The sequence below is a fragment of the Myiozetetes cayanensis genome, unplaced genomic scaffold, assembly GCF_022539395.1.
Source record: "Myiozetetes cayanensis isolate MyiCay16 unplaced genomic scaffold, myiCay2020 scf5-8, whole genome shotgun sequence".
NCBI lineage: Eukaryota > Metazoa > Chordata > Aves > Passeriformes > Tyrannidae > Myiozetetes > Myiozetetes cayanensis.
The window spans coordinates 99,009,160-99,021,878 of record NW_026087742.1 but is presented as its reverse complement, the minus strand read 5'-3'; the positions used below and the strand labels follow the sequence as shown (position 1 = coordinate 99,021,878).

At 37.7% G+C, this 12,719-nt stretch overlaps 1 protein-coding gene across 4 annotated transcripts in view; it reads right to left on the bottom strand.

The window, feature by feature from the left end:
- The window catches only part of OFD1 (OFD1 centriole and centriolar satellite protein), a 29,677-nt gene extending 17,094 nt beyond the window's left edge, over window positions 1-12,583 (bottom strand). Inside the window, exons 1-12 of one of the 4 annotated variants that reach the window (XM_050331907.1) lie at window positions 12,323-12,583; window positions 11,755-11,856; window positions 10,697-10,897; window positions 9,844-9,912; window positions 9,731-9,758; window positions 8,857-8,964; window positions 8,301-8,437; window positions 6,076-6,249; window positions 4,038-4,144; window positions 3,068-3,187; window positions 814-887; window positions 66-157 (exon numbers count right to left, since the gene is read on the bottom strand). In XM_050331907.1, the coding sequence (XP_050187864.1) occupies window positions 66-157; window positions 814-887; window positions 3,068-3,187; window positions 4,038-4,144; window positions 6,076-6,249; window positions 8,301-8,437; window positions 8,857-8,964; window positions 9,731-9,758; window positions 9,844-9,912; window positions 10,697-10,897; window positions 11,755-11,850 (1,206 nt within the window). In that variant the 5' untranslated portion in view covers window positions 11,851-11,856; window positions 12,323-12,583. Of the gene's footprint in view, window positions 1-65; window positions 158-813; window positions 888-3,067; window positions 3,188-4,037; window positions 4,145-6,075; window positions 6,250-8,300; window positions 8,438-8,856; window positions 8,965-9,730; window positions 9,759-9,843; window positions 9,913-10,696; window positions 10,898-11,754; window positions 11,857-11,955; window positions 12,128-12,322 lie in introns of those variants that run through there. The other 3 variants (XM_050331909.1, XM_050331906.1, XM_050331908.1) reach the window with 3 other exon arrangements.
- Window positions 12,584-12,719: the final 136 nt, after the last annotated feature.

Below are 12,719 nucleotides of genomic sequence, written 5' to 3'. Positions count from 1 at the left end.
TTTATTAATGTACCTTAACTGCACCAATTAGAATACAGCTTCTTTAAATTCGTATTTACAATTACCTCAAGCTCTTTCGTGCGTGATACAGCTTGCTTGAGTTCCTCCTTTTTTGAATTAACAGCAACGGCTTCTTCATGCAAAAGCATGGCTTTCTCTGCAGGAATTACAAATGCTGAATTAAAATTGGTAGAGTATTACAGTACAAAACTGTATCAGCAAAAACCAGTTTTAAGCTGCTGAGCGCAACATTCGATTTAATTCAAAACATAAAAATGACTGAATGTCATACACTTTCCTTCAAAATTAAGTAAATCACACTGTTTGTATATATATACATATGTATATACACTTCTAGAATTAAGTAAACCAAATTCATATGTGTGTGATATATCATTTCTTACACATGTACCTAAAAGTCTAAACATGTTATCTGTTCCAGCTCTCTTCCCCAAGCTCCAGTTAAGCATCTTGTGCACAATAAATGTAACCATTCAAGGGTATGGTACCAGAGTTCAGGTAAAGAGTTTAGGTAGTAGTAGGACTTCAGAAGGAAATGAGACACTGGAAAACCAGGAATGCCTTGCAGTCTCTGTGAAAAGCAGCAGCTTACAGCTCCCATTGTGTTCTGAACAGCAAGGAGTTGCTGACTTGTCACTGGATCCTGCTACATCTTTTTAAAATCTGTTGTGATGGCTTTTCTGTCACTTATACCACTGTTACCAAACACCGTGACTGTTCAGTGGTTTGATATTTGTTAGTAAAAGCTCTAGAGACAAACAGGTACTTTATCAATCTCAGACAGATGGTTACCTTTATTTTTTTTCTCATCTTCAGTAACTTTATTGGTTCTGGCTATGTATTCTTCTTTTAATTCAAGCTCATATCTAGAAGCAAAAAGAATTATGTATTCCCAAAGTATGTGTGTATACACACGCACAGGCATTTGTGTAAATTCCAGTCTTTCCCAAACTACACTATAATCACACTATTATTTATGGATAAAATTAATTATTGCAGAGCCACCAAAATGGTTGGAAAGGGCCCTGCCAATCACCTCATTCAACCACCTGCTCAAAAAGCAAGACAACTGCCAACTCTACAGCAGGTCATCTGTGGCTCTTCCTAGCCAAGTCTTGAAAAACCTCAAAGGACGTATGTTCCACCACCTCTCTGGATAATCTGTGCCAATGCTGCACTACTCTCCCATTAAAAATCTTTTCCCTATGTCCAAGTTAAATCTTCCCAGTCACAATTTATAGCCCTTGCCATATGAACTCATAGGTCACATTTGAGAGTCCAATAACTATCCTGCTGGTCTTTACTAGGCCCCCTCCAGTTTCTTCATGGTTTTTTTGAATTGGTGAGCCAAAACCTGGGTATGGTATTCCTAGAACAGCCTTCCCCAATACCTGAAGGAGCCAATAAGTTCCCTGAGTCTGATGGCCATGCTGCTGCTAATCTTACCATCATGCTGTTTGCCTCATTTGCTAGAGCATGCTGCTGGCTCATAATCAACCTGGCATTCACTGTAACTCATCCATCTCCTCTACAGAAATGCAGCTCCTCAGTCAATTAATTTTCTCCATTTCTACTACCTCATAGGGCTATTCTGCTCCAGTCATGGAGCTTTTACATTTTCCTTGTTAAAATTCCTAAGATTTGCATTGGCACCATCTGCAAGCTTAAAGTTTGAACTCCGCCATTTGTTGTGGAAACCATTCCTCTTAATTAAGCCTCACGTTCAAAGTTGTTGAGGATACCCTGTGTCAACATCCAGATGAAGGTGTTGGACAATGTGGGATGCAAGACTGGCCCTAGGGGTTGCTGCTGGTCATGGACCACCAGTCAGACACTGTGCACTTCCCAGGTACACCACTAACCACAGCCCAGCAGTCATCCAACTGTGCCATTCTATTTTACTGGAATTTATAGAAGCTAAGAAAGTTCAGCATTTTGCATGATTGGGACATAATTATAAATGGTTTCAGATACTGCCATATCCACCCTCCTGCATTTCTGCAAATGGCCCAGACAACTCAGATCCTTCTCCCAAATATGGCACTTAATGTTTACTGCAAAAATAAAAAAGATTAACTTTCTAGCAGGCATCACTATTTCTGTACAATAAATAGTAGGTTTTTAATACTTTTCATCAAGGATGTGGGACAAAGACATGGATCTTATCTTTCTGAGCATTTGCAGCATATCTTAAAATATTTTGTTTGTTAAGTTAGAGAGCAGCAGTTTATCCTTAAAATACTTTGCTTCTCCTCACGAATCAAAAGGACTTTACAATCACTATTTGTAAATAGCTGTTATAGACTAGGTAAGATAAGATACCAAGGTGAGTCAATTAGTTGCATTTCACTGTTCTCTAACAAAACCATCAAATTCTAAAGCATTATTTTTACCAAAACCTACGTTCTACACACTTCCTCTGCAATTTACAGACACACAAAACCAGATAATACTGTTCACTGGTTTGCAATAAAAAGTAATTATACATCAGTCATTTATTTTAACTGCCTAACTGAGATTGGTTCATGACATCAGGTACATGAGCAACAAACATTCCAAGAGCACATGTCTCTAGTGAAGCACCAAGGAACCCTTGAACTGACCAAGGCACTTCAAGAAAGTACAACAGCAAAGTTAGGACATACACACTGCAACACCCCAAAAGCAGTCAGAAGTGGTGTTGTCTTATGCTTCCAAAGAGCATTTCTACGCAAATTCTTTGAAACAGTGTTCAAACAATATGACTAATGTCACCTCTCTTTTCCAGATATCAATACAGACTTTAAACTACAACAATAATATAACCTAAAATCAAGAGAATTTTTTTCTATAGCAAGTTTTTTCTGAACCTGACAGAATGTTTTCCCTTACTAGGAAAGAGCTAAGCAATAATGTTAAGAATTCAAGCTGACTAAAACAAAAACATAAGTGTACATTTTCAAAGTCCTTGCTTTGTTACGCTTTTCAAAAGAAATCTTATACAATTTATTATTCTGTTTTCTAAGGAAGTAGCATATGTCCTACTAGAGAAGAAAGAAAAATTTACTTTAAGAGTTCTGTCTTCAGCCTTTGGTCGTATGTTTCCTCTATGTTCTTCACAGCAACCTCCCGACGCCGAAGTGCATCATCAATAGCTTTATTTTTCTCTTCCTGAAGTTTCTGAGTGCTGAAATATCAAAAATTATACAGATAATGGCCAGTTAAAAAGTCAAAACTTTTTGTTTTCTTTTCTACAACAACATTTATAGATGTCAAAGGGTAATGTGCTTACTTGGAATACTGTAGCAATTTGAAATTATCATCAGAATCTGTCATTGTAGTTCATTAAGAACAAGGAGATGTGACACAAACTAAATTGCCCTATTTAAATCCAGTACTAATCAATTATGCAGCTCTTCTGGGTTAACCCTGGCTCAGTTTCCCACACCAGAAACACTTCAGAGGAGAGAGTGCTGTGCAAGCTATTCTATCAGCACCCTCTGCTGGGTTGATAAAAAACCCCAAGTTTTGGTAAGTGGGATAATCATTTTGCTCACAAACATTAGGTAGTATTGAAAATTTGACCAAAAATGGTTTAGTTATTTTTTTTATTTACCTAAAGAAAACTGATTTTATTAAGGACAAATAAAAAAACCCAACCCCAAAACATAGGGTTAACAAGACAAAATATCATGTGACTCATGAGTGTTAGGGTTAAAGACTGTGTTCTTTGTTTGGGGGTTGTTTTTTCTCTTAATTTAAGGACTTCAAAGCAAACATCTGGTTCCTTGCCCCTGAAGCAATGCTGAACCATTTTGGTTGGATGAAGTGGAATAGAAAAAAAAACAAACCCATCTTTTGTGTAGGGTATCCTGCTAATAGAGACAGTATAAAATACTGCTCAAAATGTAAAATGTAACTGCTGGGACATATAATCTACTTCAATGTCATAGTAGCAGAAACATCCTGAAGCACACTTTTCACAAAAAGGACAACAGCATCATTTGGCACTGTACATACATCCTTCAGTAACTTACAGTTCAAATGCCTCCATCCTCTCCTTCAGCTCTGCCTCCCTGGTCCTTACGGCTTCGATATCTTTCAGTAGACTTTGTCTCTGAGCATACACTTCCTTTGCTTCTATCTGAATCACAAAATATTATCCTTAGTTTTACTCCACACTTTATATGTATTCACTGTTTAACATATTCAATTTACAAGGATCTTCTTCTGAAACCAATCTTACTCACATAAATATTAATTATAGAGTAATAATTTGAAATAACATCAAGAATCAATTGTATGTATCTTTTTGGATTCCCTTTCTACTTTTACTCTGAGTAAAAATGTTTTAAATGGAGTCACTATTGGCTACCTGTAAACACTTTTCCTTTAAGAAACAGTACTGATCAAAACTCACGTAAAAGGAAAAATTACAGAATAAATATGTTCAAACACCTGACTTTTAAAAATAAAAAATAGCTTTGTATGTTTTCACAAAAACCTAAGTGAAAAAACAAATACCAAAACCCACGATGATACATGATTTAAAACTGAAACTGAGTAAACCAACAGCCTTTCAGATTTTGCAGTTTAACTTACAGAACTCAAACAAATTGTAAAAAGGATTCTCCAAGTGATGAACATATTAATACCAAAAGTAATCTATCCTCTATTACTAAAAATGGCTTTTCTCATCTATAAGCACAAAAGACATTATTTTTCTCCAAAGAAGTAATAAATGTCTAAGAAGAAAATTATGATTTTGCTATACAGGTGCTAATATCAAGTTTGAAAGCTGTGTGCATTTGACAGTGCTGAAAGATTCAGCTACTGTTCCTGGTACAAAAAATTGAGCAGTTTTTCAAGACAAATTTTCAAGTTATCACAAAGAAGGGTTAAATGACCTGACACATTTAATGTAAATATACCTGAACTCTGTTAAAAGAATTCCCAGGTAAATGAAACATACAGTTCTCAGTGAGTTCAGAAGCTGACAGAGAAATTAAATATTCATACACAATACTTGACAGCTATGTTGATCTAGTAATTTGATGTAGGTTTTTTAATTATTGAATTAATTTCACACCCACAAAAGAAGACTGATAGCATAAAATAGATGGTTTTCTTGTAAGCTTCTAAGGACATAACCATGAAATAAATTCATGGCATAGTGACAAAATGTTTAATAATATAGTAATACAAAAATCTATACAGAAACCTGTATGACTGCTTTGTTAACCAATACCACATATTCTCAGGGAAAAAAAAAACCAAGACACTAACAAAACCATAAAACCACAAAACCACCACAACAAAGCAAAAATATGGTTAGCATTTGTGGATAACTATTACTTGGATATGAAGGTCTTCTGCAGACAGCAGGGGGGTAGCCAGGCAAACAGGCAACAGGAGAGCAAACAAACTATTCTCTCAAAGACTGAGTTAATAGAGACTGAGATAAGCAATTGAGAACTACATACAAATTATTGTGTGCTATAGCAACAGTTACTGCCCTGGCAAAACACCAAGAGTTAACAGCCCAAAGGAGTTGAGCTTTTGAAAACAAAGTGTTCATAGAAACAAATGGAGACGCCAGTTTACAGTAAAGACAGTGGTTGTTCAAAATATTCAACATATAAAGACAAACAGAAATGGTCTACCTGTAGCATACAGGCTATGTATTCCATTTAGGTTCAAGTCCTTCTGAGCAGTTAAAAGAACTTAAAGTTTAACTAAAAACTATGTCCAGCTTCCCATGGGGAAAAAAATCAGTGATCTGAATTTAGCAAAACTATTAAAACAGTTTTTAAAGTATTTATTACATTTAGATCCTTCAATGACAGCTTCCAGAGCTGTTCCTTTTCTAGCCACCTCTACTTAGATATTTACCTGTACTCATTCTTGCAGTTGCTAAATGCATTCCCCTATTTATGAGAACAAAAGTAAATTCAAAGTTTTCCCTAATAAGCCAAGTAACATCTGAAGGTAAATCTCCAAAAGACAAAAGAACAGTCTCACCAACTCGCTGAATCATTTTGTAATAGATTAAGGAAAAAATACTTGGAACTTTACCTCTTGTTGCTTTTGAAGCCTCTCAATAGCATTCTTTTCACGAGAAATCAAGGCTTCAGACTTTGCTTGATGTGTTTTCTCTAACTCGTGACGCAGTTCAGAGATTTCTTTCTGGGTCTGCACTTTCTCCTCCATTTTAATCTTTGCTATTTCAACTTCTTTAAAATGTTCCAGCTATTACATAAAGGAGGAAGAGAGGGCTAAGCAGGGCCATTTTAGAATTGACAAAGACAATCCCCTCTAGGACAATTCTAAATTTCACCTCCAAAATCTAGTTATGAGATGATAATTTGATAAAAATTAATTACTGTGATAAAAGTATCTTAGCAGCACATACTACTTGCACATCTCACATGGTTTTCATGTGTTTATCTGGCATCCCAAAGCACATCTTACACAAAACTATTAGCTTTAGACAAGAGCAAACCAGAAACCTATGAAGAAAAACACACTGTGGAAGTGATATTCTGCTTGGAATTAAGGAATGGTCACACGCTTTAATTCCTCTTCTAACACTGTCTCTATTCTCGCTCCTTTCCCAAAGAACCACTTTTGACTAGTGATTCAAGAAATGGTAGAAACAGACCTGTCCTGCATTGCTCAGCAACCACAGAAGTTCATCTGGACTGGCATAAAAAATGCAAGACATGTAACTCCACATAAAGAGTGATTCCACAATCAGGTTACAGTCCTGATTCACTGACTTCTAAGCACAGTTGAAAATAAAAATAAATGCACACAAACAAGAATGTAAGAATCTTGAAACTGCACAGAAGAAGAACTGTAGGGAACACGACTCCATACAGTGTGTGAAGTACAATGTATGCAAGAACAAATAGGATGATAAAGAATTACAATAAAAATTTGGATGGTAAGGGAAAGCAAGCATACAAGACAAGAAAGTGTAAGGAAAAAATGAGCAAAAGAATAAAAAGAGAATGACAGAAAAACTGTGAGACTGGAGAAAAGATCAAAGAGCGGAAAAAGCACAGTTGCAATGTTTAATCAAGGAATTCGGGTCTGTGGGCATAAATTTTATGAAAAAGTAAAGAAACAGTGAGACAGTACAGCACCATTTGTATATAAACAAAGTCGGTTAGAAACCTCTTACAGTAATTCACCCCACATTGTTAAGGAATTCAAGTAAATCAATTGAATTTAGAAGGGATTTATACCTGGATAAGATTCCAATCTCCTTTCTTACAACTGGTTTGCTTAAACTGATACAAGCTTAACAATACAGAAATTATCATGTTTTACATACTAAACAGATAGTGACAGTTGGGAAATAAAGACTAAATGAAAAATGAAGGTAAAATACATCAGCAGTTTTAACTCTGTATCCTTCTACTTGTCTAGGTGAATAAATATGACTACACTGATTTCCTCAAACAGCTTATATGCAGCTGAGTGCATTTAAAAGTGTGTCTAAGAATTCTGATTATTAGATTATCATTTTTATATCCCAATAAACTACTGATCTTGACAGAAACTAATGAAAAAAATTATTAAAATTAACTACAGTTAATTTTTTCTATCTAAATAAACTGTTGATTTTGACAGAAATTTATGGAAAAGAAAAAGATGTATTTAAATGAATTGCAGTATATTCTTTCTGCTACATTTTTCAGACACACGGATTATAGGATTACATGACAAAATTCTAATTTTATTCCCAAAATGAAAGAAATAATTAATAGCACTGTCTGTTATGACTTTAGTGTTTCCGTGCAATGCTTTGAAATACTATGCAAGTTCTCACCAGTACTAAAAATTAACTATCTGCCAAGTTACACAGTAGCAAATCACACCTCTCAGTTGTTCACATTATATTGAAATTCAAGAGTCAAAATCAAAACTGGTAAGGAAAATTAATAATATTAGTAATTAATAGTAATTACTAAGCAGAGTAAACCTTTATCCATAAACAAAATAATCAAAGAGCAAATAAAATTTACCAAATTAAAGCAACCAAAGTAAATGTTTGTTACAAATCAACATCAGAATAAAAAGTTTAACATTCTGTGTACATTTGAAAAAAAAGGGGGATTGCAAATATACATTATATTGTCAAAGTAACAATTGACATTGGATTAACTTAACCTTCTGTGCTTGCTGTAACTATTAGATCTTTACCTTCAATTTACTTTAAGTATTAAAAGTTTGCAAAGTACAAAGTCAAAATTAACAAATGTCTCCCTCAAATTCATAGACCAGAATTATACCTTTTGATGCATTTCTGCTTGAAGCTGCTTCTCTATTTCTTTTCTATATTCATGAAGTTTTACTTCTAAAGATTCGTATTTCTGATGCTGGGGATAAGAGTCTGCAAACTGCTCATCAATCAGCTGAAGCTTCTCAGCTATAAAAAAGGCAACATATCCACCATACATAATAATATATTAACAAAAGCGTTCATATTATAATTCAAGAACTCCCAATTTATGCATAACTTGCACTGAAACCCTCATAGAAGGAGAATTAAGGCATGCATTTTACAATTATATTTCAACACATAACATTAACAGTCCATCTGTCATAGTTAAATGTCCAAGAAAACACCTGAGTGAACAAAAAAAAAGAAAAAAACTTAACAAGACTTTTGCCTTTTTTAAAGAAAACTCAGAAATTCCATTAATAGACATGACATTCACTTATTACTACTTCAGGCTATACATTTGAATAAGTAATAAAAGCATACCATTCATACAATACATAAATCCATACCATTTACCAATATGAAAGTATTTGGGGAGACTTGGTTGCACGGGCTACACTTACCAAGAGATTCTCTATAAGGAGGCACTGAGGTTGTCTGAGTTTCTGTGTTATGAGTTTCCTTATTTAGGTGATGCTCTGTAAGCCCAATTAAAATCTGCATAAGAAAACCTGGCAAGATCCAATAGATCAGTTAGTTCTCATTTCATAACAAAACTGAATTTGAGCCTGTAATTAACAAAGTAATTTTCAATGTACAAGAAAACCTATTTGATTTATAGAAAGAACAAGTATTTAAGTAAACTACTGTGGGTTCATTATAAGCATGCTCCAGTCCATCTCATTCAACAAAAGCTGTCCTTTTGGAATTTTTCCTCCCATCCATGTCTCTGTCTCTTTCACTCCCAAGGACAGTTGAGAGTGAAGATTATTACTACTTAATTATGACTACTTAATTACTACTACTTTAGGTTATATAGTATAGCTAGGTTTCATCATGCAGACATAAGAATTATTTCTTATTCAAAACAATAGAAAGTAAATTAAACCTGTAACTAGTTTTTGAAGTACATTCTGCAAGCTAATACTGTATTATAAACCTAACCCAAAATCTGAGTTTGCCAAAGGCAGTGTGAAAAGCTTCCAAAGAGTATTATATTTAATACCTGATTACAGATTTTTCTCATGTTTCTAATGTTCAAGTCATTTATTTCGCATGCGAATGTTAACACCTAATCCACACCACAAACAGGAGCTGGATAATCCTGAAATATAACATTCATCACCCTGGTGTACTGCAAGCTTCAAAATCCAACTGAATCTATATTATTCCATACCATCATGCACTCAAGAAATCTGAATTTTTATTGCTCACATCTTAACAAAAATGAAGTTAACACAATTATCCTTGTCTGCATCATATATAAACATCTTATACCTTTATTTTCCTTCTGGATTCCTGAAGTCTGTAAGAAAGAAAAGAAGTTTTAGCCAGTCTATTTTCATCACCACTGTAATTTAAGCTTATTTTCAAAATCAAAATAACTTTACCAGTGATTTGTAAAAACTGGATTTTGGGCTGATTCTCATTAAGTGAAGAAGGTCTTGCATAGTCCACAGCTTTAGGGAAAAGAAAGATCAGTTAGAAAAGGTTAATTAATTTAAAATAATTTCAAATATGTTAACAGGCTCCACTTTACAGTTGTACAATGTTTTCCATTCATGTAAGATCTATTTATCGTGTTGTAAAATCATTCACAGGTTGCTGTTCTAGTACCACATTTAGGTATCTCCCTTACTGAAGACATGCAGCAGCCAGTATGTAGCTTTATGATCAGCTGAAGCCCTGAAAAGAGATAGTTTTGTTTCCTCTCCACCCTAGATACACGCCCTCGCTACTTTCCTTGCCTCTTTTCTTGATTTATCATACAAGTCAGATGAGCTCACTAACCCAAATGGTAACTAACTACTCACCAGGCCAAGCAATTAATATTCAGTTAGAAACAACTTCACCCTATCACACACTTACAGAGAGGAAAGAAAGAAAAGGCAAGGACTGCTCTTTTCAGCCACACTTTGTAGTTAGAACAGCTTGAACTAACCATGACCACAGCTTCAGGGAACTGAACGGCCAAATAAGCTTTTACCAGGATCAGTTCCCCAAACACTGTGCCACACAGCCAGACTGTGGCTACTCTTTCCAGAACAGCATCGTTATGTTATTGCCAGCTTAAAGTACTCATGAAAATGGCCCTGAATAATGAAATGTTTTACAGAGATCATCAGAAGCTGTACTTGCGTTTGTATTTCCCTATCACAACGTTTTTTTCAATTGTTGGAATATGACAACCCACAGAAAGCAAAGCTCTTATACATCAGGGAATAGGTAAATTACTGAACTTACCTTCTTCTTCTCCAATCCACTTTCTGGAAAGAAAACTGAAAGTGAATACTCGTAGCCACATCTCTCTAGATGATCTGCCACCAGACTGTTGGAAGCTGTGATCAAAAGTGAACTGTCATTGCTTGGAACTGTCTGTGGCTGAAGTTCTCCACTCAAAATTGGGTGCATTAGTTCATGGATTAGCTGGTTTCGGAGCTGTGTCTGATACAAAAAAAACACTGTATTCTCAGTTTACATGTTACCCAACGAGAGTTTTCATTTTTCAAAATCCAGGGGGAGCCTCATTTTACTTGTGCAACCCACATAACAGAACGGAGCAGACTAATTTTGGCAAAATCTGGAAGTGCACTTGGGAAACCATGCCTTTCTTCAAAACACTCTTAACGGTGGATACAGTGATCTTTGACTTTCCCTCAATATGTATCAAATGTAGGACTGAAAAGAAATATTGTTCTCAGTCAAGAGCTCACACAAACACCACCCTATTACCCTAGCTTCATTTTCCAATCACTGCTTTCCTGTTCTCCTTCCCTCTGGCTTAAAGCCTGCCTGATGTGGCCTCAATTGCAGGTGTACTTGGAACGTTCACTAGTCCTCTTCTGAATTTCATATCAAGAAGCTGCTGCCATCACAAAAGAAGATGAGAAAATAAACAGAAAATTCAATATCTTTAATATCAATTATTTTGTAGGACAGCAAAAGGATACTAATCAAAAAAGCCTAGAGACATAATTAATAATAATTAAGTGGCATTTTTTCATTATATATTTGCATTCTATGAGTTACAATACAGAAAAAAAGTGACCTAAAATCAGAAAATCTCCCTCCTGCAAAAGGAAGAAATAATTATTTTCATTATATAGTTATACAAATTGTTTACGGCATACTAAAAGATCACGACAGAAACAGAGTTTTAAGCTTTCAACAGAAGGTATGCAGCCGTGACACAAAAAATAATACATTAGTGGAGAGAGTGAAGACACTTGTTTCGGCGGGGCTTTCACTGCTCTCAATGTTAAGCACTGTACAGCGGATCACGGGTAGCACACAAAGCACACCTTAAGTGTGTCCAGCACGCCTCGGCTCTTAAAAGTCTGATACAGCCTTTTCCGGAGCTCCTCTTGGGACAGCGCCTCCCTTTCAACCGAAGCCATCCTGCCCTACAACACCGTGGGGGGAGAAAAAGGGGCATTACTGACTCCCAGCTCGACCCACGGCCAGCAAGACGCCGAGCGCCGCCCCAGCTTCCCTCTACCCACAGGGAGGGCGCCGGGGCCGGGGAGCAGAGCCGGAGAGAGGAGCCAGGAGCGGGGCAGGGAAGCAGGGCCGGGGAGCCCAGGCCCAGAGAGCGGAGCCGGGGAGCGGGGCCGAGAAGTACCGCCGGGGAGCGGGGCCGGGAAGCACCGCCGGGTTCGCCCCGGTACGGCCGCGCTGGGGCGCCGGTGTGGGCGCAGCTCCGGAGGCCGCGGTGCCGTCACGGAGGCGCCGGATGGGGCGGGCGGAGCGCGGCGCTTCCGGGCGGCCGCGGGCAGCGGGGCGGATCATCGCGGCGAGGGGTGAGCGGCGGAGCCGGGCGGGACCCTGCGGTTCTTCCCCCGGGCGGGAGGCGGGACGGCTCATACCTACCGGGTAACTGCGGAATGCCCGCGGATGGGGCCGCGGGACTGCCCCACGGCCGCTGTGTGCGAGGGGGGACGGCGGCCCTTCCCCTTCCTGCTGCCCGTGGGCAGGGTCCGGGGAGACACGGGCGAGGAGGTTCCTCGGAGGTTCCTCGGAGGCGGTGCCCCGCGTTACTGCGTGGGATCGCCGCGTCCTGGGTGGCTGAGGGGGCTGTCAGGGGATAAATCATCGGTGAACGGTGCAGGAGGCCTTTGTAGGTACTAGTTAGTAGGTTCACTTCCAGGAGACGTTCAGCTTTCTAAGGGCATTTCCCCCCTTCCCCCAGAATCACAGAACGGGGAAGGTCGGAAGTGATCACAGTGGGTCGTCTGGTCCAGCCTCCCTGATCAGGCAGGGTCATCCC